At 39.2% G+C, this 26,998-nt stretch overlaps 1 protein-coding gene across 1 annotated transcript; it reads left to right on the forward strand.

Annotated features, from left to right (window-relative positions):
• Positions 1-15,907: 15,907 nt before the first annotated feature.
• osmr (oncostatin M receptor) lies at positions 15,908-26,469 on the forward strand. Its single transcript, XM_056746198.1, has 17 exons — positions 15,908-16,010; positions 16,275-16,414; positions 16,503-16,641; positions 17,706-17,969; positions 18,205-18,334; positions 18,657-18,814; positions 19,381-19,514; positions 19,703-19,853; positions 20,295-20,371; positions 20,452-20,656; positions 20,764-20,940; positions 21,315-21,416; positions 23,194-23,352; positions 23,533-23,685; positions 25,101-25,182; positions 25,294-25,366; positions 25,458-26,469. Exons 1-17 carry the CDS (start codon positions 15,914-15,916, stop codon positions 25,803-25,805), a joined length of 2,589 nt encoding a protein of 862 aa, XP_056602176.1. The 5' UTR covers positions 15,908-15,913; the 3' UTR covers positions 25,806-26,469.
• Positions 26,470-26,998: the final 529 nt, after the last annotated feature.

Raw genomic sequence — 26,998 nt, forward strand, 5'->3', positions numbered from 1 at the left:
CGAGGACCGAGCAGGGGCCTGGCTGTGGAACTCGTGGTTTTCCGATCTACCAGATTTGGTGTCTGGTCCGAAGACCTAGTTTTACCCCCGCCGCTGACCCGTGGACTTTCGGGTATTTGGGGGGGCCTCTGGAGGTCCCTTAAGTCTGTGTTCTCATAGGTCTGAAGGCCACCAGTCTAGCGACCTTATGGCCGTTCAGACACGGTTCTTCGGATTCAAATTGATTTTTCAGTAGCTCTGGAGAGCATCTAAGTCTGTGTTCGCATAGGTCTGAAGGTTACCTTTCTGGCAACCTTCTGGCCGTGCAGACATGGAATTGTCATATTCCAATTCCCTAATATCAGTATTAACTTAAGTTCTGCTCCTGCGCAGCCATGCGTTTGTTGGGGTGTATTTTTTACCCAGCAGAGCGTAGAAATTGGACACCTATGTGATTAAACTATATGTGATTTATAGTGTTCATTTATGGTGTTTTCATTCCTGGAATGGACGCATTTTCCAAGCTTGATCTGGATTTCAGGTCTTTCTTTGCCTTCTGTTGTAAGCGTTGTTTTGGTGCCATGAAGAAAGAAACAAATAAAATCTAGACAGAAGGATTGTCATTTACAAGACACCGCGAGGCGCTGCGACACCGGCAAGTTGATCAGGGATGGCCTGAAGTTGAAGCGGAAGATTTGTAGACTTAGGCCGTCCGTATCTCTGGCCCCCGGTCACAGTGAGACAAGCTTGGTTCCAATCGAGACCCACCCTCGAGACCTTTCGAACAAAACCAGCCGCAAGTTGCTGCAACTCTACGTTCCAGAGCTATGCCCTCCTGAAGGTCACGATAAGGACCCCACAGTCTGCCTGCCTACCTCTAATCTCTTCGTACCTTTCTGGCCGAAGTTGTTCATGACCACAGAAGAGCAGGCCGAGCCAGAAAAGAGACGCTTTTTTCAGAAAGAAATTGACATTCACTGGTCCCTATCTCCGCATTAGAACTGTGCAGAGAGACGAGCCATGGCTCATTCGAAAAGGCCTGCGAGAGGCCTCTCTCAATGAGACCTCCCCTGTCCCCTTGCAACGGCGGTAGCCGGAGGTATCGATGCTCGAAGGTCCCCAGCGGGGCGGTGAGGACTTGGCGTCCAGGAAATGAGCGCCTTTCCCAGGCCGGGGACGAATCTCTGGTCCCGCAAGACTTAAGGCGAAGAGCCTCGATCTCTGCCTGGCCTCCACGGCGACGCCGGGACTTGAGTCGCTGCGACCCGGCCACCCGGTGATATAGCTCCCGGTGGACGGAGCGCTCCGAGGCCCGTAGCTTCAGGACCCGAGGGCCAAGGGGCTCGAGGACGGAGGCAATTATTATGGACACCTGCCGGTCGTCAGCACCTGCGGCTCGTTCCCAAAGAGGATAAATTGATGCAATTTATGCAAAAGGAGGCCCAACCAATATTGAGTGCAAAAAAATTAACATCTCTTTCAGAAGCCTGACATTTCAGTTTAAAATATCCTTTTTAATTGATCTTATGTAATACTCAAATTTTCTGAGACACTGAATTTGGGGTCTTCATTATCTGTAAGCCATAATCATCAAATTTCAATAAATAAAGGCTTGAAATAATTCACTCTATGTGTAGATGTACCAGTATTTAAAATTAGGCCATATGACTAATGTTGGTGTTGCACAAAACAGGAGAGGTCTCCCTTCCGCTTTTAAAAAGTAACTAAGTAACTTTTGCTTTGAGTACATTTTGAACAAGCTACTTTTTACTGTTATCTGAGTAGATTTTTTTGACCGGTAACTTTAGTCGTACTCAAGTACAATTTCATCAAGGTAGTAGTACTTGTATTTGAGTATAATATTTTTGTACTTTTTCCACCTCTGACTACAACTATTACTACAAAATTCAGTTTCCATCTGTACATACTACTACTACTACAACATTTGGTTTGCTTCTGTACATACACACTACATACTACTACATACATATTTTAAATGCGAGCAGTAAAAACCGCATTCACAGAACTTATGAACCAACTAATAAAAATAATATCAAATATAAAAATGCTATTTCTAATGTTTGTTATATTAATATAGAATTATAAAATGACGGCATGCGGCGGCAACGTGAATTGGGCCGCATGATTACCTATCCTTGATATCAGCTGGGTTGGATGTCATCAGTCCTCCTGATTCCAGGCTAGATAAATATACAACAAAATGTTTGCAGACTACAAAAGCTTATCTATGAAGAATTTGTATTAAGATACGGTTGGGTCCAAAAGTCACAAGAAACAACAGATAAAAATACTATTATTTTTCTTTAAATAGAATTTATAATCCATTCCATTTTCTACCGCTTATCCGAACTACCTCGGGTCACGGGGAGCCTGTGCCTATCTCAGGAGTCATCGGGCATCAAAGCAGGATACACCCTGGATGGAGTGAATTAATAATCCTTCTAATTTAATAGAGATGGATCAATTGTATTATTAATATATCAGTTTAAGCTAAAAATTATTAGTACAAAATGTTTCTTATTTAAAATGTGTGTGCAATACATGATGTGTTATTGCAGAACTATTTATGTTGAAAATAAACACTTGTCCTTTATAATTACGTTATTATATTGTCAAAACTATGTATTGTTTTACAAACTAAAAAATGAATTTTCATGGCCAGGTTTTCCTCAGAATTTCAGTGTGACATTTGGACCCCACTGTAGATTACATTTATTAAAATCTTTTCAACTGACACAAAGAATAAATCACTCCTTCTGCATCCTGGGTAAGAACTTTTATGATGACATACAAAGAGAAAAGGTACGTAAGCATTTGCAAATTGATAAACCTTAAACTCACACTTGTGTATATTGAATACATTTGTGCTGAATGACAATATTTGTTTAACAGGACCTCTTCTAGTACATCAACTTAATCCTCACAAGACATACATTCATAGCAGTGCTCTAAATCAGCACCTCAACAAATGCAAGAAACACAAAATATAGCAAGAAAGAAACAAATATTTACAGCTTTCATAGCATTTAAGTTACGATTCAATAGTAATAATTTTTTCTTGTTTTATTTAGTCTCCGTTGATCTATATGTTATAAAGCATGTGAAAAATTACACTCACTTTTCTGCAAGCAGATTTTCGAGTCATCACAATACCTCCTTTTCTTTTCCTTGATTCATGGAATCAAATGGCTCTAAAAAACACACAAAAGACAAATGTTAATATACTAAATTAGTCCTAAATTAATTGCAATAACAGTGACATTACCTGGAGTTTTACAGGCAGGGACATGTTTGTCTAGTTTATTTAAAATCAAATAAATAAAAATACAATGACAATGTATCACTGAAAGAGGACTCACCTGTAGTTGGCCCAGGTAACTCAACCTCAGTCTGGCTCAAGTCTTGCTCATGTATTTCTGGGTCTGACGGGCCTGCAAACCATGTCACAGATTGAAATCACATAGAAATGAATGCTTGAAATCAAACTTTGATGCTTTGAATCTCATCATTACGTTATTAAGATTTTAAGATGGATTACACAGACAGGGTCACAAAAAACAATACTTCTTGGTGTTTTACATTAGTGGTTTCAGATTTTCAATGTTAAACTGTACATTACACTGTCAATATTTCTTTACCTTCCTCGACTCCGTTTATCCACTCCTGTGCCATCATTTCCTCCAGACTCATTCTGTGCAGTTGATTTTTCTGCAAGCACTTGGTGAGGAAATTACGGCATTCTGTGAGAGAATTTACAAAAAGTGCATTAGTTATGCACAATCTGTTTGTGTGAGTCCAGGTTTAGTTCTTCGCCCTTTTTGGTCTTATAGGGCTTGTGTCCTTGTATCATCTTATACGCCAGTTTGCCGAGAAACCAAACCGTTGTTAGTTCTGCTAAGAACCTGTCGGTCTCCAGGTTTTCAAGGTCGAAGCCTTGTCCTGTTTACATAGTGAAGTGATTTTCAGGGTTTAGGTCAACAGCGAGATGTCGGTCTCTTGTTGGATTGGAGAATATCTATTGGACGTGTCATGGCACTCAACACACAGTAAATTCCAGTGGCTTGTTATTGTTGTAACAATAATGTTCAAAACTTTCTGAATGGATCACATATCACAGCACACATGTGCACACGCTTACCCTTGAACTGGCTGATTTCATTGATGCTGGTTATGCGCTTTTCATCGCCAAACAGTCGTAATTTCAGCATATTGGTCCTCTCGTCTTTTATGAACTTCCTGTCGAAGACCTTCTGGTGAAATACGCATGGTCCAGGGAGTGTTTAACTCCTTCAGCTGCCTGTTTGAATAGGCCACGAGCCTAGGCTTCACACAGTTGACCACCGTTGTTCCTGATGTATTTCTCCAAGCACATGGAGGGATTTTCTTACGCCAGGAAGACTCTTTCTTGTTCCTCGAACCAGTGATGCAGCTGTTGAATGTGTTGGCTTCTCTCTTGTCCTGACAGCAGCACATTCAGAGCCACTTTCTTTTCACTTTCTTTTCAATTACCCTCTTGAACACAGGCTAGAGAAATGTTGAACAAAAATGGTTAGCTGACAAAGGACAATCTTTCATTTACATGAAGTATTTGTTTTACGATACAGCGGGGTGCAGAAGTCGAACTAATAAATATATACTTTACAAATGCTTTGAATTTAAAAGAATTTGTATTTGAATGCGTTACTCATAATCACTCGTCCTTCATAATTATGACAAGCATTGCATTACTATGTATTTTCACAAATAAAAAAAGCTTCGTTTTCCTGTCAAGGTTTTCCTTTTGGACCCCCAAAATTACTTTGAATCTTGAATCAGTCTTTTCATCTTACACATGCAACATTGACCAAGACCTGCAAAGAGGAAAGCTATCAAGCATTTGTAAATTGATGAAACTTAAACTTGCGCTTGCGTACAATTATAAAATCTCTTTCAGTACATCAACTCACACCGCACATGACATATATAAACTTTCAGACCAGCGCTCTGAATCAGCACCTCAACAAATGTAAGAAATCCTAAAAGAATATTGAAATATTTCATAGCATTTTGATTAAGTCATATTTCAATATTAATCAATGTTTTTTCGACATGCTTTATTCAGTGTACACTGCTAGGAAAATTAAACTTACTTCTTGGCCATCGGATCTCCGAGTGGCCACATAAAGTCCAATCCGCAGCTTCATCCCATATAGATCCTACATGGAATCAAGTGGAACTGAAAAACACACAACAGAAAAATATAAATATACACAATTCTAATTGTCCATAATGAATTCCATAAATACAATGACAATGTATCATTAAAAGTGAACTTACCTTTAGTCGGCCAGGTTTAATCAACTTCGGGCTGAGGTTCGGCAACTCCATTCCTCTCAGCTCCTTTGAAAGCCTTCCATTTTCTGCTAAGGAAGGCACATATTAGTTTATGCAAGTTTATTAACATTTTAGTTTAATTTCAATTTTTTTTTATGTGTTCTCTCAAATATGTTTCCTGTAAATCTGTTTTGCAACAATTCACACTGGCAAACGTGCATAAAAAATAAAACCGAATATAACAAATTGAAAACGTCTTTAAACACAGTTTCAATGTATGTTATCACCACCAGACAAAGATGGCTGATAAACACATGTTTGTTTTAATTTCACTGATGGGATTGAACTTGTAAAGTGCATTTCTTTACACCAATTACTCACTGAATGGCAAAATTTAACCACTATATTACAGAACAGATAACTATACATCACATGTATGGGCTTTAAATCATAATTTCTCCATCAACACCATGGAAATGACAAAAATTACCCGTCAGGAAATGCAAAGCGGTTCTGGAGTTAAGTGTTTCTAAAGCCATATTTTATCCCAACAAATCACTTTCTCACTGTTCAGCATCTAGCTATTGTACCATTGAACATGTTACAAAAAAGTAAAACAGTCTATTCCGTAAAAAAAACGAGAAAAACAGAAACTAGATTCATTGATTGTCAAACCTTTCCTTCAAAGTCATCTCGTCTCCTGATGAAAGTGTTATCTCTGTCGGTCTCTTTTCTAATACAACTCAGACAAACTAATTTCTGTCTCAAACTCTCACAGCAGATATTATAGAGCCTCAGGCGAGAAGTCCTGTGGTTCACCATGTACCACTTTTTAGACGGCGAACAGACTTGACACGTCACTCCTGTCCTGAACAAGCAAAAGTTTGAACCAGTAGATGTTTCATATCAAATGAGAAACATCTACTGCAGACGAGAAACCAACCCACAGCACATCTGAACGAGATAAAGGCTAAAGAATGCATTTTATTATTAAAGTCAAAGGCTATGGAGCAGAATTCATAACTGTAGTCACGTCGCCATGCTAAAAGACCTGCACCCTGCCATTGCCATCAGTGTTATTATCTGAACTATAACTCATACCGTTTACTTGTGCTACAAATTACAACGTACATTACTAACTTTTAAACTTTTACTTGAGTCCTTTTCCCATAGAGGGAAAAGGACAATTTTTTTTATTTTTTGGATACGTCATCCAACGCTGACTTACAATCGGAGTATTTTAAAAGGCTCACAAAATACAGCTATAATTCCTGAAATGCTCTCTGATGCCAAAATGCAACTAAATCCACAGACGGAGGTCTACAACTCAATCAATGTGATGGATGAACAAACAGAATGACTGGAACGCAAACATGCATCTGCATTTCTCCGTTAATCCACCTCATTTAGATGAAGTGTTAACACTTAGGAGCAAAAGTCATTTCACTTAAAGAAAAAAATCTTTGCAGTTTTGAAATATGTAGACATCCTTTAACATTCAAGAGAAAAGCCCCGTCCAACCAGACCAGGCTGCAAAAAACAACTTGTTCGTTTCTTATAGACCATTTCACAAGACGTAAACAACAACAAACACTTTCTGTTTCAGATGTTTTATTTCACATATTGATAGTAATTCTTGTATGTTTGTGTAACATTTTGATTCTGTTTTCTGTATATTGTATTTTGTTGGAGCATTTGTGTAGCATACAAAAATAATTAAACAGAAAGTTGAACTACAACCAACAACCACATGCTGAACTTACAGGTACAGCAAAAAAAAGCAAAAAATAAAAAAAATTACAATCATATAATATATATAAAAAATTGGGGCAACATTATGCAAATTTACAGTTTAACAATAATCTATAAATACATAATTCTTTTGGGGTGTTTTTCCTCAGGTTTTATGACAGGTTTCATGACGTGTGTGTGTGGACTTCACACCTCTGCTGATGGTTATAGATGCGAACACATGGTTTGAAAACATGTAATGTGTTCTTCTGAAACGAGAAACAAGAGAACCAAAGTCTAATGCACACACAAACATATAAATACACATGACAACATCTGTCTTATCTAATAAATATATATCTTAAAAGAATCTCAAACGAAAAGTAGCTCTTCTATGCAGACCAACAGGTCTGTTGTGATTCGTGCTCTTTTGAAGTTATTGAATTTGAAAGCAGGAGCATCCCATGCCAAGAGCTTCTTGTCCTCATCTGTCATCTCCCAGAGCTTCTCATTCAGAACAATCAATTGCCCGAACAAGACGCTGGCTTGAATATCACTGTTGGCTTTCCTCTCTTTCTAAAAATCACTGTAAAAATGACAACATCCACTTCAGGTTCTTTGTCTTAATTATTACTGCACTTAATTGAATTCCTCCATTCGTCCATCACTAAGAAGTTCAAAAAGCTGAATAAAAGAAACCAGAGAGAGAAGCAGGTGGAAGATGTGAGGAGAATGAAAATGAATTCTGCCTTAGTTAACTAGAGCAAATCGCTGGTTTGGTACTTAATACGTTTCTCAATTTAATAATCAATATGATCATCATTTACAGGTATTTGTGTTGTTCATTAGGAACCCCTACAATTACTGCCTTTACGTGCAGAACTCACAGTGAGAGTGTTGCTATGGCGTTGCTAAGGTGTTTGTGCAATTCAACCAGACACTAAACACAACCATTAACACACTTTCAGCTTGCTGTAGCTACTGGCATGCGCAAAGTCTCGTGAAGCCCACCTTGCATTAGCGGTATTAACACAGAGTGGCATGGCATCTCACGCACATAAGCCATCGGCACATTGTACAAAGCACTTTGACACTTACATTGTGTCAAACTGTACAAGCTACTTTCACCCTAGCATGTACAGTTTAATCTTATTTTTATTGACCCATCTGACTTTATAAATGCATACAGTTGTGTTCAAAATTATTCAACCCCCACTGAAATCGATTGTTTTGGTCGGTTTGACATTGATTGTGATCATTCAGTCATCCTGCTTACAATTAAATCAAAGAGGCACGTGTAGGTCAGACAAATATAACATAACATTTATAATGAAATAACCACAAATGTCTTTTCTGAGCTCACATCATTATCAGTTTTATTCAACCCCCAAGTGACATTCAATCTTAGTACAACATCCTTTTACAGTTATAACAGCTTTTAAACGTGAAGCATAGCTTGACACAAGTGTCTTGCAGCGATCTACGGGTATCTTCGCCCATTCATCATGGGCAAAAGCCTCCAGTTCAGTCACATTCTTAGGCTTGCGCACTGCAACTGCTTTCTTTAAGTCCCACCAGAGGTTCTCAATCGGATTTAAGTCTGGTGACTGCGATGGCCACTTCAAAATGTTCCAGCCTTTTATCTGCAACCATGCTCTAGTGGACTTGGAGGTATGCTTGGGATCATTGTCCTGTTGAAAGGTCCAACGTCTTCCAAGCCTCAGGTTTGTGACGGACTGCATCACATTGTCATCCAATATCTCCTGGTAATGAAGAGAATTCATGGTACCTTGCATACGCTGAAGCTTCCCAGTACCTGCAGAAGCAAAACAGCCCCAAAGCATGATTGACCCCCCGCCATGCTTCACAGTAGGCATATTGTTCTTTTCTTCATAGGCCTTGTTCAAACATAGCGTTGATCCATGGGCCCAAACAGTTCTAATTTTGTTTCATCAGTCCACAGAACGCTATCCCAAAACTTCTGTGGTTTGTCCACATGACTTTTGGCATACTGCAGTCGACTCTTCTTATTCTTTGGGGACAGCAAGGGGGTGCGCCTGGGAGTTCTGGCATGGAGGCCTTCATTACGCAGGGTGCGCCGTATTGTCTGAGCAGAAACTTCAGTACCCACATCTGACAAATCTTTTCTCAGTTCCTCAGCAGTCACACGGGGACTTTTCTCCACTCTACGCTTCAGGTAGCGCACAGCAGTCGAAGTCAGCATCTTCTTTTTGCCACGACCAGGTAGCGTTTCAACAGTGCCCTTTGCCTTGAATTTGCGAATGATGCTTCCTATGGTGTCTCTTGGTATGTTTAACATCTTTGCAATCTTCTTATAGCCATTGCCCTTCCTGTGAAGAGTAATCACCTGTCCTCTTGTCTTCCTGGACCATTCTCTTGACCTCACCATGTTTGTAACCACACCAGTAAATGTCTAGAAGGAGCTGAGGAGGCATCTGTGTGTGTGATTGGGATTGGGATTGGATTGGACACACCTGGACCTCATCACTTCCTGTTTGCTGAGAGAGCGTGGTTTGAGACAGAGCTCCGTCAAACTTTTTCTAAATATATCGTTTATTCCTGTTATTTCTTAATATTTATATTGTAAATTGATAACTCACAGAGGGTTAAACCTATCCTTAAGTGTATCCCATACCAAATATCGTCATATAACGCACAGATAGATTTGTTTTATACGATCATTCGCTATTAGCACTCAGGCTGTTAGCATTCCCAGCCTTTAGTTTTTGAATATTGCCTTTACTGCTTAACTCACTGTTCTCATTATGACACCACTAATGGCTAATGATTCAGATATGTGTTTAACGTTACCTCTGAGTGCAGATGATGAATCTTTCTTCGCACTTCAGTCAGAACTGGAAGTATTGGAGAAGCAGATCCACGATCTACTCGAGAGGCAAACACGTCTGCGAGAACGTAAAACGGCGATGGAAACATCCTGGGCTGACGCTCGCAAAGCTGCGGTAAGTGTTCGACGTGATTGTAATACTCCTATCACTTCTACTCCGTGTGTTTCTATGCACAGAGCCCAGGCTTCAAGATCACGACGAGCCGAAATGAACTTCACTCCTGCACCGGCACACACACGGCGGAAGGCGAAATCCAGGACCGGAGCGATGACCTCTCCCCCACCGCCGCGACCGGTCTTCGAGATTTCTACGAGATATCGCTTTGCCGCCCTCTGCGAGACGAAATCCAACGCTGTGGTCATCGGAGACTCAATCGTCCGGAACGTACGCGCCTCCATCAATGAAGGTAAGGTGCGCACTCACTGTTTTCCTGGCGCCCGTGTTCTCGATGTGTCTGCGAAGGTAACTGCGATTCTGAAGGAGGATGCAAGAGTAGGAGCCGTAGTTCTGCACGCGGGGGTGAATGATGTGAGAATGCGGCAGTCGGAGATCCTGAAGAGGGACTTCAGGAGTCTGGTCGATACTGTTCGCAACGCATCGCCCACGGCGAGGATCATCGTATCAGGGCCGCTTCCAACTTACCGACGAGGGAACGAAAAGTTCAGTAGACTATTTACGCTTAATAATTGGTTAATGTCATGGTGTATTGAACAGAAGCTGCTCTTTGTAAATAATTTTGATCTGTTCTGGGAGCGACCTAGGCTTTTCCGCCCCGACGGGCTGCACCCCAGCAGCATTGGAGCGGAAATTCTGTCTGACAACATCTCAAAGACGCTACGCACCATTTGACTAGTAAGTACAAATTTTAACTACAGTCTGTGTTCTTCTCACCCAACTGTTAAGAATGTTACTGCTTTCAAATGCATAGAGACTGTGTCTGTCCCCCGAATAATACAACCAAATAATAATTTATTTAAAAGTCAGAGAAAAAATCTTATCATGATTAAACCAAAAGACAATATATTTAATGAGCAAAACCAACGCCTAAAGTTTGGGCTACTTAATATTAGATCACTAAATCCAAAAGCAGTTATTGTAAATGAAATGATCACAGACAACAGTTTTGATATACTTTGCCTCACTGAAACCTGGCTTAAGCCAAATGATTATTTTGGTCTAAATGAGTCTACTCCTCCAAGCTACGGTTATATTCATGAGCCACGTCCGGTTGGTCGAGGTGGTGGTGTCGCAACAATCTTTAGAGACTTTCTTACCGTTACTCGGAGAACAATGCATACATTTAAATCATTTGAAATGCTTGCATTGAACATAACAGTTCCAAACAAAAGTAAAAAACCATTGGTCTCTCTTACATTGGTTACTGTGTATAGACCCCCTGGGCCTAACACTAATTTTCTGATAGAGTTCGCAGACTTCTTATCGGATCTATTGGTTAACGTCGATAAAGTACTGATTGTTGGAGATTTTAATATCCACGTAGACAGTGCTAACGATCCATTAGCTGTGGCGTTTAAAGAACTACTAGACTCTTGTGGTGTAACACAATACATCAATAGACCTACTCATCGCCTTAATCATACCCTAGACTTGATTATATCTCACGGAGCCGATCTAACCAATATCGATGTTATACCTCAAAGCGACGATGTTTCCGATCACCATCTTATAATATGTACACTGCGCACTGCAGAAATCAGTTGTATATCTCGTTATCGACAAGGTAGAACAATCACCTCAACTACTAAAGATAGTTTCGTAAAGAACTTGCCAGATCTGACTTCTCTAATAACCTTTCCAACGAATATAAAATTGCTCGATGACATGACCAGCAACATGGGCACTATTTTCTCTAATACATTAGAAGCGGTCGCACCTATGAAGTCAAAAAGGATAAATGAAAAGATCATAGCACCATGGTATGATAACACCACTCGCGCCCTAAAAAGAGAAACGCGTAAACTGGAGCGAAAATGGAAACAAACCCAATTAGAGGTCTTTAAAATTGCATGGAAAGAGAGTGCAAGCTGTTACAAAAAGGCACTAAAAGCAGCAAAAGCCGAGCACTTCCGTAACCTCATAGAAAATAACAAAAACAATCCAAGGTTTTTATTTAGTACAATTGCTAAATTAACAAACAAACAGACTCCACCTGACCTGGGTATTCCGCCGCACCTTGGTAGCAATGAATTCATGAAATTTTTTACCGAGAAAATCGAAATAATACGAGACAACATAGCTAAAACCAAACCTCCAAGTTTGTCGGAAGAATTAGTTTCAACCGTCACCCAAAAAGAAAAGCTAGAGTGTTTTTCTCCTATAAATCAGGAAGATTTAATTAAAATTATTGCAACATCCAAACCGACGACATGCTTATTAGACCCCATTCCGACTATTTTATTAAAAGAGTAACTACCTGCTGTAATTGAGCCCATTTGTAACATAATCAACTCGTCTATTAATCTAGGACATGTCCCAGGACCCTTTAAACTGGCTGTAATTAAGCCTCTTATCAAAAAAACAAATTTAGACCCAAATGAACTTGGAAGCTATAGACCAATTTCAAATCTCCCGTACTTGTCTAAAATACTAGAAAAAGTAGTGTCAACTCAACTGTGTACCTTCCTACAAAATAATGACATGCACGAAAAGTTTCAGTCTGGCTTTAGACCGCATCACAGCACTGAAACTGCGCTCGTTAGAATTACAAATGACCTTCTTATTGCTTCAGATAAAGGAAACATCTCACTCTTAGTCCTGCTTGACCTTAGTGCTGCTTTCGATACTGTAGACCATAAAATACTACTAGATCGTTTACACCATTATATCGGTATTCAGGGACAGGCACTGCAATGGTTCAGATCTTACTTAACAGACCGATATCAATACGTCCATTTAAATGGGAAATCGTCAAATCTTACGCAAGTCAATTATGGATTACCTCAGGGATCGGTTTTAGGACCCTTGCTTTTCTCCATATACATGCTGCCCCTCGGCAACATTATTAGAAAACATGGAATTAGCTTCCACTGTTATGCAGATGATACTCAGCTATATATCTCATCAAGACCAGATGATTCCTTTAAGCTATCCAAACTGGCAGAGTGCATCGAGGACATAAAACATTGGATGACTAGTAATTTCCTCCTTTTAAACTCTAGCAAAACAGAAATATTACTTATAGCACCAAAATTAAGTAAACCGAATATCTCCGATTACAGCCTGCAAATTGAAAGCTGCACTGTAACTCCAACAAATACAGTTAAAGACCTAGGCGTTATATTAGACGGCAACCTGTCATTTAAAAATCACATCTCAAATATCACAAAAACAGCGTTCTTCCACCTTAGAAATGTTGCCAAATTACGAAATAGTTTATGTGTTGCAGACGCAGAAAAGCTTATTCATGCATTTGTGACCTCACGGCTTGACTATTGTAATGCTCTACTTAGTGGTTGTCCTGTATCATCGATAAACAAACTACAGTTAGTTCAGAATGCAGCTGCCAGAGTTCTTACTAGGTCAAGAAAATACGATCACATAACCCCAGTTTTATCATCGCTTCACTGGCTACCCATTAAGTATCGCATTGATTTTAAAATTATTTTAATTACTTACAAAGCCCTGAACGGTTTAGCACCTACTTACTTAACCGAGCTTTTATCACGTTACAACCCATCACGCTCGCTGAGATCTCAAAACTTAGGACTTTTGACAATACCTAGAATAACAAAATCCACCAAAGGTGGACGAGCTTTCTCATACGTAGCACCTAAACTCTGGAATAGCCTTCCTGATACTATTCGAGGGTCAGACACACTCTCCCTATTTAAATCTAGATTAAAGACACATCTTTTCAGCAAAGCTTTCACTTAATGCATAGTTAATGAACAGCAGCTACGCTAATTATTCTCTTTATTCTCTTTCCGCCTCTGCCTCGGGATGCCCATCCCGAGGTAGGAAGAAGTTCCACCATGTCCAGACGACCGACAGATGCCCATCCCGAGGTAGGAAGAAGTTCCACCATGTCCAGACGACCGACAGATGCCCATCCCCAATTTGAGATTACACCAGATACAGCTGCAGACTGACTGACCATCCCAGCTCCATCTAAGGCAATTCCACCAGCTGCCAAGAGAAATATGACCATCGGACCATCCCAGCTCAGACCACTACATCCCCAACCAAGAGCAAAGACGGACTATTTGTCTTATTAATGCTGAAGTTACAATATTTGGTATTAAATGCTAAACTAAAATCACATGTCACCAGTCTGAGTGCAGCTATGACACGTCAGAGGGGATCTGGCCCTCCCGGTTGAGCCTGGTTTCTCCCGAGGTTTTTTTCTCCATTAATCAATCATTGGAGTTTGGGTTCCTCGCCACAGCAGGGCAGTGTTGGCCTGCTCACCGGGAGACTGCATTCATTCATTTATTTATTTAGAAATTAGATGTTATTTATTAGAATGAACTTACTCGTTGTATAAATACCATGCACTGTGCTGTTTTAACTTTTCTGTTTTCCTGTTTGCCCCTGTAAAGCTGCTTTGAAACAATACACATTGTGAAAAGCGCTATATAAATAAACTTGAATTGAATTGAATTGAGTATCACAGTCATTTTAAAGCTGCCTAATTGGTGCTTGTTAGGCTTTATTGCTGCTCCCTGATATCCACAGGTGTTTTCAATACCTGATTGAAAACACTTCATTGAACCTCTGTTCTTCAGAGTGGTAGTCTTTAAGGGGTTGAATAATTATGTCAATCAAGAATTCATAAAAGAAACATTTAATACTGTGTTACAAAACTAATTAATGTCATTTTAGTTGCATATGGTTCTTTAAGAAGTCCTTGTAGGATTTCATTCTGAATACAATTACAAATGTACACTAAATTCCCTAAAACCATTTACAGCATTGGGGGTTGAATAATTTTGAACACAACTGTACGTTTTAAACCAAATCAATATGTTTTCTTATAGCTAGAGGCACTGATACAGGATTTAGGAATCCTCCTGAACATATTAAAGTAAAGAAGAGAAAACTAATTGACCAGGGCGAAAGACAGCACTTTAGTACATCACTCTTTTCCATTGTGAAGGAAAACAAGGTATTGCATTTATTTTTTCTGATGAAATATGTTAAAATTATACATTATACAATTTGCTTAAGTTTAGGCTTGCTGAATTGTACTCCACTGTACAAAATGATGATTCTGTCCTTGTTCGAATTGACAACTGTATAGCGACAGTCCGTGATATACAGAAACTTTGTGGTATCTATACAATCATGGCTGACGGATGATGTATGTCAGCGTTTTACTATACACAGACACACACAAAAAAACAAATACATAGAAATACACATAGAAATGCAAAATGTTTAATAAAATTAAGTAACAAAATTCAAAAAAGCCTAACAAAAACTTAAAATAACAATTTGTAATGGATGTGATACCAGTAACAAGTACATAAAGTAAAATGGGACGGGCATGTTAATGAGCTAGCCTGTGCGAATTTGCTAAATACAAACATTTTTATTTTACGTTTTAGACATCTGTTTTTGCATTTAGATATACATTTAAAAATAATTAATTAAATATTTAAGGAAAAATTTAAACATTTAACTACCTTGATTCATGAGATCTGTGAGTTGTATTGGTACTTTCCTGGGTTTAATGGATGAAGTCCTAAAATTCTTCAAAAGGATTTCCACAAATGACCTGTGGATGGAGCTCTTCGTTTATATAAAGTATCCACACAATAGCATCCAGTTTAAAAGCATTTAAAATTATCAACACATCTTTCTGAACCAGAATATAATAACAATAAACATAATTTAAACACTTTTTGACTCATATAAAATGAATGCAATGTGATTACACAGACATGATTGATTTAATCTGAAGAGCAGACAGCAGGAGGCGGAGAAAGTGACACATGTAACCTGCTGCACATTGACAGAAGAGCAGAGATGAATGCAACATGAGGTCTTGTGCATCCACCGAGATGATTTACTATTGGACAAACATACTTATATTCACTATCATCTTTGAACATGTTAACAGATGTCATTCTTCAGGTCAGACGAATTTATTGGTCACACAAATGCAAAGAGAGTTTTTATATCTTTTGTTTTTCTTATTTCCATTCTGCTCAAATGTATTTTGTAAACCTGCTTAGAAACAAAGTACTAATTTTTGTTCTTTTGTTAAGCTGCGTTCCTTCAAACATTGTTAGTATTAATGTTTACATTTCATTTACACTAAATATGTAAAGCACCAGGACCAGCAATGTACTGTACAGCATCATTTGTTAAAAATTAATTTTAATGATTTTCTTGTAGATAACATCAGTGTGCCGGACATTGTCAAACTTCAGGCTTTGGACATGTGGACATTGGAGATGAAGATGAGTGAAGAACAAAGAAACCAGACATATGAAATACAAGTTGCTCGCACAAAAAACATGGATATAATCGACAGAGTGAGTTTAACTGTCCCACTGTCTATTGACACATGTTTTGGTGTTTTTATTTGTATTTAGACAGAAATGATTTTCTGTGTATTGACAGATGTCATTGAATGCTGTTGCTGACACAGTGATCTGGACGTCACAGATGCCGCTGAACTGCACAGATCATTCTGTGAGAATAAGACGCATCTCTGATAACTCGACACTTGGATCCTGGAGTGCATGGAAAACTCACTATGGTGGGGAATTTAAAATCTTTTTCTGTGCTGATAATAATGTGCATCACATCCCAGCCGAAAAAAAATAAACTTATGGGTTCAATGGTTATAGTGAGAACTGAATTGGTTTTTAAGAAAGCTTTAATGGTATTTGTGGGTCTCTACTGGTAATGTGTTGGGTTCTTTTGGTGGGATTTTATCTGATGGAACCAATAGAAAACCATTAAATCCCAAAACACATTACATAAGATATTTTCTACTGGTTTTAATGGTAAACAGCTGATGGTTCATAATGGTGTTTTTAGAATGGAAACCATAATAATTTGTATCGCTTTTTTTTACTGCTTTTGAGATGTATTTGTATATATTGAGTATTATTATTACACTTTTTTTAAATGTTGGGTTGTTTAAACCTGAGGTTGGGTCAAATTCAGGCTTTTTCATTTAAACCAGCGGTTTGATTTGACCATATTTTACCCAAAGGGTTAAAACAATCCAGACTTTTTTTAGAGTTTGTAGATGTGTAGAATATTAAACCATATTTGACTTCCAACTATGATTGAGCATATTATGAAACATGAACTTCCTCTTTCTGTCATTAACATGGTTCATGTCTGTTGTGAGCCTCTCAACTGTCAGGGATGAATAAGCTTTTTTTAGACAGCATTTTTGTCCACCTGACTCTCACAAAACTAAGCTGCTCGTCTTTTTAGATTCTAGAATCACAAAATGATCCCATGAGCTACCAGAGACAACTCGAGATCCTCATCGGCCTATTGCGAGTTTTACTGAAGTTGATTAAAACTTTATAGTTATTATTGAGCTCAGTTTGAGACATTGTTGAGATCTCTTCTGATGGAGATATTTGTGAGATTTCTGCCTTTTTTCTCAGGTGAAATATATGAGATGAAGATCAGTTTTAAGCAACATTTTCCATTTGCTTTCCATTTAATCGCATTGATGTTTATGAGAAATAATTGAGATATTAAAAAGATCTCATCTGTGATTTAGTTTCTTGTACAGGTTATGATTTTATGTGTGTGGTTTATTCTACAATAGTTGTTTTCTATCGGCTTGTGTTGTAGGGGATGAGAACTTGTCTCAAGGTGTCAAGATGTATCCAGAAAACCAGGTGCTGAAAGAGGGTTCCACGTTGCTGTTCTGCTGTGTTTATTCAGAAGATGCCCACATCACCGATATGTTCTTTAGCAGGATCAAATACAAAGTCATCAACATAAGCTCACGGGTCAAAGCCATTAAAGTGGAAAACATCAGTGTCACAAACCTGTACGGTGTCAGTTTTTACTGCACTAAAGAGAGTTCTTTGGGAGCTTTGAACTTTGTCACCTGTAAGTACCTATTTCAAACAGCTGCTAATAATAAATCATATTAAAATTATATGAAATGATTCCTCGTAAACGCTTAATGTATGTAGATACTTTAACATTGAATGGTTTTGTCTTAATTTTGAAAAGTTTGTATTTTGTTTTATCATTCAAACCTTCATGAAATGTATTGCTGAAAAGTGTACATGTCCTTTGGCATGGCATTAGTTGATTTTTATTTCTGGTTAACCTTCTTTAGTCCCCCCTGAGAAACCTCATTCTATTCGATGTGAGACCACAGACTTGAGAAAGATCTGGTGCACATGGAAAGTAAGCAGAGCTCCAAACCTGAGCGGAAGCCGCAAAAGGAAGTACAGATTACTTATCAGGTTACTCTGATTTCATCATGGTTCAAAACAACACAGTCGAGCAAAAGACGAAATCCACCCTGATGGGGTTTTCACAAGATATTATTAATTTAAAAGATCACGCAAGGTTATATCACATAGTTTCGCTTGAAAGAAGAATCATTGAGAGTTAGTCTTCAGTCATTTACATTTATGCATTTGGCAAACCCTTTTACCTAAAGTGACTTACAGAGTAAGTTATATTCATCAGCATGTGTGTGAATCAACCCCACACTATTTATGATGCTTGAGCTTCAATCCAACACAATATTGATTGTTTTTTATGACTGTGTTTTATGAACAGCGACTCGGAGGCTGTCACGTGTAGTCTGAAGAACAGTCATCTGGTCTCCTGCAGTTTTCCAGTCATCCAACAGCAGGTCACTTACAACATCACTTTACTTGTAACAAACAGTTTGGGGCGAGAGAGTGAAAACTACATATTCAGCATCACAGACACGGGTGAAAATAATTTATCTTATCTCTATATCTCTATCTCTATATCTCTCTCTATCTCTAAATCTCTCTATCTATCTCTCTCTCTCTCTCTCTCTCTCTCTCTCTATCTATCTCTCTCTATCTGATTCATTGGCTAAACAAAGAAAAACTAAATAAAATTAAAGATTTAATCGACTGAAGCACAATCTATTTAAAAAATCTAAGATATTGCACTGATGTTGTTTAATATAATAAATTCATGAAATTTGGATATTGTGACAGCCCTCAATACACATGATCAGACTGGGGACGGTTGCAACACTTTGTATTTCCTCAAGATTTTAGTAGAAAAACAATATACAATATAATATAAGTCATAGTCACAGTGTATGTATAATGTAATAGAATGATGTTTTCACAGCTTTTCTCAGTTGAATTCATCACCTTGCTTCTTATCAAGGAACATATTTAGCTTCAGCGAGAGATTGGAGAGTTGCATGCTTCTTTATACAAGAAGTATCCTCTATGAGAGGTACCAAAAAATAATATTTTGTAATATAAATGTGTTTATCTGTTTGATCCTGTCCCAGTTTTTCCACTCCCTGAGCGTTCTGAAGTGACGGCGGGTGTGTCGGATGCTGTGATGGACTTACAGTTGAATGGACGCTTTAGAGGTCTGTACATTATTTGTCAGATTGAAGTGGAGCCAGGAGGGATGACACAGGTAAAAAATCTCATCGTGGGTTAACCGTCATATTATTCTCATCAAAATTATGACAGGAGGCAGTTTCCGGTTCGGCCGAGCGTGTGAAACCTCTTGTGAAAACCTCAGAGCAAAAATGAACTTTTTGTACGTCTTAAGTAACTCTAGGTGTCGGAGGTCAAATGATGTTCTTTGATATGTACAAACAGGAGTTACAGATGAATGGTTCAGATTCACTTCAGCATTTCATATTCGAGGTACAGAAACTGGAGCCCAGCATGAGATACACCACTAGGGGGCGCTGCGCCACACAGGACAATGACTGGGGCCGATGGACATCATCCAGAGCATTTCTCACAGGTACAAGTCATGAAGCACTGTTACTTAGGTCTGTAAAAATACACTCCGCTCATGATTCAATACAATATAAAATACTAGATTCACAATATGATAGAAACACACCGCCTATAAACATTGTAAGATGCCATGTAGAAACAAATTTGAATGGAATTGACATTCAAACAACATGATTTATACATTTAAAAAGAGCACAAATAAAAACAATATTAACACTGGGTCTCTATCATTTATAATATTGACTCTGCATTACTTTCATGATAATTCATAAACTGTAGCGGATCAAAACAACTGCTGTGTCTAAACTTACACTGAATGACCGAAACAATATCTTGGAACCAGACCTGACCTTGAACATGATGACCTCATCTCTTCAAAAACCAGCGTTGTACGTTTTGCACAAGCATGTAAATCTAGTTTCTGTCCATTTCTTTTTCTTGACAGGGCCTTTGGTGACGGTGGATGTGTGGAGGCAAATCAGAAATATTCCCGTTCGCACCGTCACACTTCTCTGGCACACTGTATGTTTCTGTTTCTTTGCCTTCATCTTTGACCCCTACATACACTGACAGTATAACGCACTCAACTTCATGTTTCTCAGGTCAAAAGTGAACCAGAAATGTATATCGAAGCCTATGAGGTTTGTACAAACCACACAGATCCACATAGCAATAAGTGCATCAATGTCACACAGACACGTGTGGATTTACCCGTTGATGTCCACGTGTGTGACTTCACGGTGAGGGCGGTCTCTCAGACAGGTTTGTCTGTACCATCACAGATTACTATTCCTTCAGCATTTACAGGTGAACATACGTTTCTTTCTTTGTTATCATACAACGTTTCAAGTACAATCTGTATTAGTTAAGGTTGTGCAACCCAAACATGAGATTAAAGTCTGCTGTTTCTGCAGAGGCCGTGATGTATGAGAAGAGGATTGTGGGTAACGCAGAGGGATTTCAGCTCTCCTGGACCAGGAGTTCCTCCTCAACGTGCAACTACACTGTAGAGTGGTGCATGCTGGGAGTCGCTTGCTCCTTACAGTGGAGAAAAGTCCCGGTTAACCAGACTTACCTGTCACTCGAAGCAGGTTAGAAGATGTGTTTACATGTGATGTCTCATAGCACACACACACATCCACACAAACACCATCACGGCACTGTAAATCTTTTGATTCTTCAAGCTGTCTCTCCACCAAACTTAACACCATCCATCAGCACATTTAAACTTGTGTTCTCTAACTAAGGCTTGTTTAGAATCCAATATACATTTAAAATCCTTTAAGATATTTGTCTTTCCTCTGCCACCATCAAACATAATTGTTCATATCCTTATTTAAATTTTCACGCAAGAAAGCCAACATAAAAGTTTGGCATCACAACTACTAGTCATTGAAATCAGATGTTAAATGTTTATCAATTCTATTATTGTTCAAGATGACTGTACAATAGGAATGTTTTCTAGGGTATTTCAAACCGGGTGTGAGATACACTTTTACTGTCTACTGGTGTAACGCAGAAGGACACAAACCTCATGAGAAACACATCGGATACTTTGTAGAACAGAGTAAGAAACACACGAACACAGACACATCCTCCTTTTCCTGTTCTACACATTGTGTTATGAAATGTCGCTGAAAAATTGCTCAACATATAAGACCTCAGAGATGAATAAATAAAAATAGAGACCAGATAAAGTCTAGGGGTGTAAACATTTAATGTGAAATCTTCATTTGGGTAAATCTGATGAGAAAAGTTCATATTGAAATCTTCAATTATTGACTTTTGATTGCAGACTTGACAGATCTGAGCTCAGTTTGCCACATTGTTGGCATTTGTCAGATTTATGGCTCCTTTCTAAGTAGAAATATACGTATATATGAAGAGGAGACACAAGCAAAAATTTGCTCTCAATTTGATCTCATTGATATCTACAGGAGAAATAATAGCGATTGTAGTAGAGTAGGCGGGGCGAGACCGTGGTTCGAGTCCGGTGAGTAATTGTGAATTAGCGCCAGCTGTGCGCACACCGGCCTCGAATCACGTAGGAGATGGGAGCATATAAAAGGAACGAGCGACCGGACCGTCGAAGAGAGAGGACCGGGCCCGAACTTGTGTTTGTATTTATATTATATTATGTTATGTTATGTTTTGTTCGCCGGCGGTCGTCCGTGAGGGGCCGCCGGCTCTTAAATTACTTTATTAAATGTTTTAATGTTTGCCGGTTCCCGCCTCCTTCCTTCCTTTTATGGAGATGTGTTACATTGGTGCCGAAACCCGGGAGGAAGGAGAGACATGCTGTCGGAGAGTCCTCGCCGCCGAGTGGCCTCGCGGTGCCGGAGAGTTCGGGCAGCGCGGACGAAGGGCGTCCGCCAGTGGCTGCCCGAAGCGGTGGCTCTGGGGAAACGGAAGTGCACAGTGCGGCCACCGTCAAAGCTTCGGTGGAACGGCGACCTTTGCTGCCGCGCCCCTGGGTCGAGGTGGGGTGGCTGTCGTCCAAGCGGGAGCGGGGGGGTTGCCGCCGTCCGCCAGAGGCCGGAGCCTGCGTTCGTCCCCCGAGGGGGAGGAGCAGGAGGCGGAAGTGCCGAGTGCGGCCACCGCCTGCCAGAGGCCGGAGCCTGCGTCCGTCCGCCCAAGGGGGAGGAGCAGGGGACGGGGAGCCCGCCCCGACTCCCAGATAGAGGAGCCACCGCCGGCCGCCAGGGGGCGGACAGTCGAGCCGTCCACCGAAGCCCCAGGGCCACCGCAAGGCACCGCGAAGGAGAGTACTCCGGCTGGTTGAGGAACGAGCGGCAGCATGTCGGGGAACCGGACTTGAATTTTTTTTTCCTCTCTCCCCTCTCTCTTTCCGGTCGCTCCGAGGGCTCCCGTCTCCGTTGTCTCGTCTCGTCGCTGCATACCCCCCACCCCACCCCCCCCGAAGGAGGGGGAGGGAGCTTGCACAGTCGCGGGGGTACCCCCCGGCCTGTGAGGGGTGATGGGGGTATGTAGTAGAGTAGGCGGGGCGAGACCGTGGTTCGAGTCCGGTGAGTAATTGTGAATTAGCGCCAGCTGTGCGCACACCGGCCTCGAATCACGTAGGAGAAGGGAGCATATAAAAGGAACGAGCGACCGGACCGTCGAAGAGAGAGGACCGGGCCCGAACTTATGTTATGTTTGTATTTATATTTATGTTCATGTTTTGTTCGCCGGCGGTCGTCCGTGAGGGGCCGCCGGATGTTATATTAATTTATTAAATGTTTAGAATGTCTTCCGGTTCCCGACTCCTTACTTCCTTTTATTGAGATGTGTTACAGCGATATTAAAGAGATCTCATCTGTGATTTGTCTTTCTTACGGGTGAAGACCCCACGCAGTGCCCCACACTGGATCCTCATCCAAGCGTGAGTTTCTCTTCTGTGAGGCTAAAATGGAGTTTTGATGAGGACGACCCTACTCACACCGGATTCATCTTAGGATATGAGCTGACGGTGCAGAGAGATTTAGAAAGTGATATATCCCAGAGTAAGTGTTCAAGATGACTCAACCGGTTTGAGTTTCTGTTATGTTTTTTAACTTTATAAACTATATATATCGAACGATCTATAATATACAGAAACGTTTTGGATAAGATTGATGCTACTGTTTAAGAAATTCTTCTGTTTGGAGGTAAAGTTGTCATTTTATACTTTTGTTTTATTGCAGGTTCTCACAGACAGATGATAAATAAACCCTACAGTAAATCTTTTACATTCAGTGATCTTGAGGAAGACCGCTCGTACACATTTCATCTGTCTGCATGTTCATCGGCGGGCTGTGGACCGGAGACCTCCATCACCATCACAACCAGAAAAAACTGTGAGCTTTACCTCTGTAGAAAAATCACATTTAAACTGATAAACTGGTTTAATGTTAACAATTAAAGATTCTGTCTGGGTTTAAAATATTTTTATAATGATGACAGACTATTTTATGTTTTAAACCACTCCGTTCATCTCAAGTCTCTTTCTCACTAAACGTTACACGAGACAACCTACATGAACAATAATCACCTGCATCATTCCGCAGATAAAATGCATATTTTTCTAGCATATAGAAAGAATTTATAATATACTTCATACTAAATAACCATTTTAGCTCTTTTATTTTAGATCCATGTGTATAGATGTGTCAAAATCCAAGGGCCTCATTTATAAACAGCGTGTACGCACGGATTTCCGTAACAACAGTTTCACGCACAATGTGGGATCCGGCAACTTAAATGCACACATTTCTATGTCTAAGTACACCTCAGAACATGCTTACGCAGAGAATCTAGTGATAGAATGGTGATACTTGCTAGACATTTGCATAATTTGTGTAAGAAGCTACAAAGGACAGTTGGGAAATCATTGAAGTATAGCTAGTGTCATGGCTGATCTCGCTTTGCTGGATGACTTGACAAACCTTTTATTATTGAAAATGCAACGTGAAGACAACCATAAAAGAACAATATATAAAAAAAAGAACAAATGGGGTTTGTATATTAATCATTATTACAAAATTATATAAATACAAATTTTAATCATCTTATTGCTTTTCTAATACATTGCTTTACCAAATAATAATAAGATTGCATTTACACTTAAATGTAACTGCAAACTCAGCTAAAAAGAAAAAAAATCTCCTATAAATAATGATTAAATTAACAGTAAAAAACAAACCATGCATCGCGCAGAAAATGCGTTTTCAAAGATCTGGCTGATCTGTGTAGTGAGAACACAGAATCCATTCATGTCATTTATAAAGGGATGTGTCGTCACCATATATGCATTATTGGGGGCGTTTCCGAATGCAAATGAATGTGAACGAGCATGGTGCTTAAATGACTCATCGGATGAGCACTTCATCAAGTTGATATGATTTATTAGGGTCTTCATGAAATGTCTGGAACAAATTTTGCTTAAGGACTGTATGTATCCTGTGTATGTCTTGCGTGTTTATTCTTACACACTCGGTTATGATTATACTCACAAATTAGATTTTTGTATCACATTTTATGTTTATTGTACTTATCTTAATGGAAAAAATAGGTATTCCTATCATATTCACTTAATCTGTGATAAAGAAATGAATATCCTGCGCTATTGGTTATTTTACAAGGGGGCGGGTCACTCGAAATATAACGCGCTCTCCACACATTTGATTAACACATTTTCTACGCACTGTTGATAAATGGGGCCCCTGGTTTAGTGTAAATATGTTTATTTACTTGATATTTATTTTGTCAACAGATTATCTGTTGTCAGCTAAGATTTTAGTTCTGCTCCTGGTGCTGGTCGGCTGTTCCGTTTGTCTGCGTAATTGCCAAAAAGTGTAAGTCTTATCATATTTTTAAAGAATATCATTTGAATGTAGCATTTACTATTGTATTTGTCTCTTCCTTTGCTGACGTTTCAACTTTGTTTCATGTTTCAACTTTTCCAGACTAAGAAAAATTCCTGAAGAATTCCGTTTTCTGAACATAAAAGCGCTGGACCTGGATGAAGATCTTTATGAAGTAATTTATTAGTGTATACATATTTTAATGTAACTCATGCATTGTTATTTCTAAGCTTCAATGTCACTTTTGCCATGTTGTTTTTTTCAAGGCGAGTGAAAAGATCCGTACTTTCAGGATAGAGGAGTGTCATTGGTGTGATGTTGAGGTTTTAGATGTGCATCACCACACCATGATACAGAACACATGGCTGACCGACGCTGAGGATCTGAGTCATCCGTTCATTACTCAAAAAGTCACAGTACCGTCAGTCCTAAAGCCATCTTACCAGCTCACTTCAGGAATATGGGACAGTCCGACCAGAGATCTCACAAACTTCAGCTATGTGTCTTCTGAACAGCAGGATTTATCTGATAAGATGTTTGAGACGGATGGAAAAGTGCAGGAGGCCAAGACTTCTGGGGTTATAAGTGATTACATCACATCTGTAGCATTCTGAAACCTTTATAATGTGGTCATTTAAACTAGAGCTCTTCATAAAATTAAATTGAGGCAACTAAATAATCACATATATTATAAATAATTTGTTGTTTATTTAGATCTTTCTTATACTATTGTTTTGAACATAAGCCTATCAGCTGTCCGAGTTAGAATCTCATGTTGTTGTTGTTTTTATCATACCATTTAAAGGGACAGTTCAACCAAAAATACAAATTCTGTCATCATTTACTCACCCTTTAAAACCTGTATGACTTTCTTTCTCTTCTGCAAAACCCAAAAGAAGATAGTTTGAAGAATGTTGATAATCAAACAAAACTGAACCCCATTGTATGAACACAAAACCCTTTCTCAAAATATCTTCTTTTGTGTTGCACTAAAATAAAATCACAAACAGGTTTCAAACATGAAGGTGAATTAATTATGACTTTTTATTTTATGGTGAACTCTCCCTGTATCATCAGAATAAATGAGCAGATTGAATTGAGCTTGTTTAAACACTCAAAGCAACCCAACAGAGGTGTTAATTCATCAGATGTTCAGTAAGATCCTCGTGTTATTTGTCTCAGAAGGTTTTTGTGTGAAGGGCCCCATTTATTCCAGCCTTACATGACAAATGACAATATCTGTGAACTCATTATGCAATTTTTACATTAAATTTTTACGTGTCTTCTTTTTTGAGTTTCTCTGTGTTTTACTAAGAAAAAACATTCTATGCATCACTGGATCACAACTCTTACTGCATCATGTCAATGCAGGCAATGACAACACACTGTCATAAAGGGACAGTTTCGAACTAAATAAATCGAGATGGTGCTTTTGATGAATGGCTCATATGCTGGTCTCTCAATAGAAGTTATTTCTTTAAGAAAGAAGCTGCAAGATATGAGTCATCTTTAACACAGTGTGATGAGCAGAGCCATCTTCGGACCATAAGCTACCCTCAGGGGGTCCCGTGCCGAGGGTAAATTTCCATTCAGGCCACCACTGTCCATCCTGGAAACTGAAAAGCAGGTTAGCTGTAACGACTAGTGTTTTTTTTTTCAAGTTAGTTGCATTAAATCTTTCCAAAAAGGCAATAACCCCCTGGCCAACTTATGATTTTGGTTGTCTTAGAATCCAAAAAACTGTAACACCCCTGATGGCATTTGTTAGACAAGTTCTTATAGACGCTGTCTTGAAATCATGACCAGC

This window comes from Triplophysa dalaica, chromosome 4 (assembly GCF_015846415.1).
Source record: "Triplophysa dalaica isolate WHDGS20190420 chromosome 4, ASM1584641v1, whole genome shotgun sequence".
Classification (NCBI taxonomy): Eukaryota; Metazoa; Chordata; class Actinopteri; order Cypriniformes; family Nemacheilidae; genus Triplophysa; species Triplophysa dalaica.

Coding starts and splice junctions, on each gene's coding strand:
- osmr (XM_056746198.1), top strand. CDS start 15,914: ATGAGGTCTTGTGCATCCACCGAGATGATTTACTATTGGACAAACATA. Junction 16,415..16,502: donor ACATGGATATAATCGACAGA/GTGAGTTTAACT, acceptor GTGTATTGACAG/ATGTCATTGAATGCTGTTGC. Junction 23,686..25,100: donor CATCACAACCAGAAAAAACT/GTGAGCTTTACC, acceptor TTTTGTCAACAG/ATTATCTGTTGTCAGCTAAG.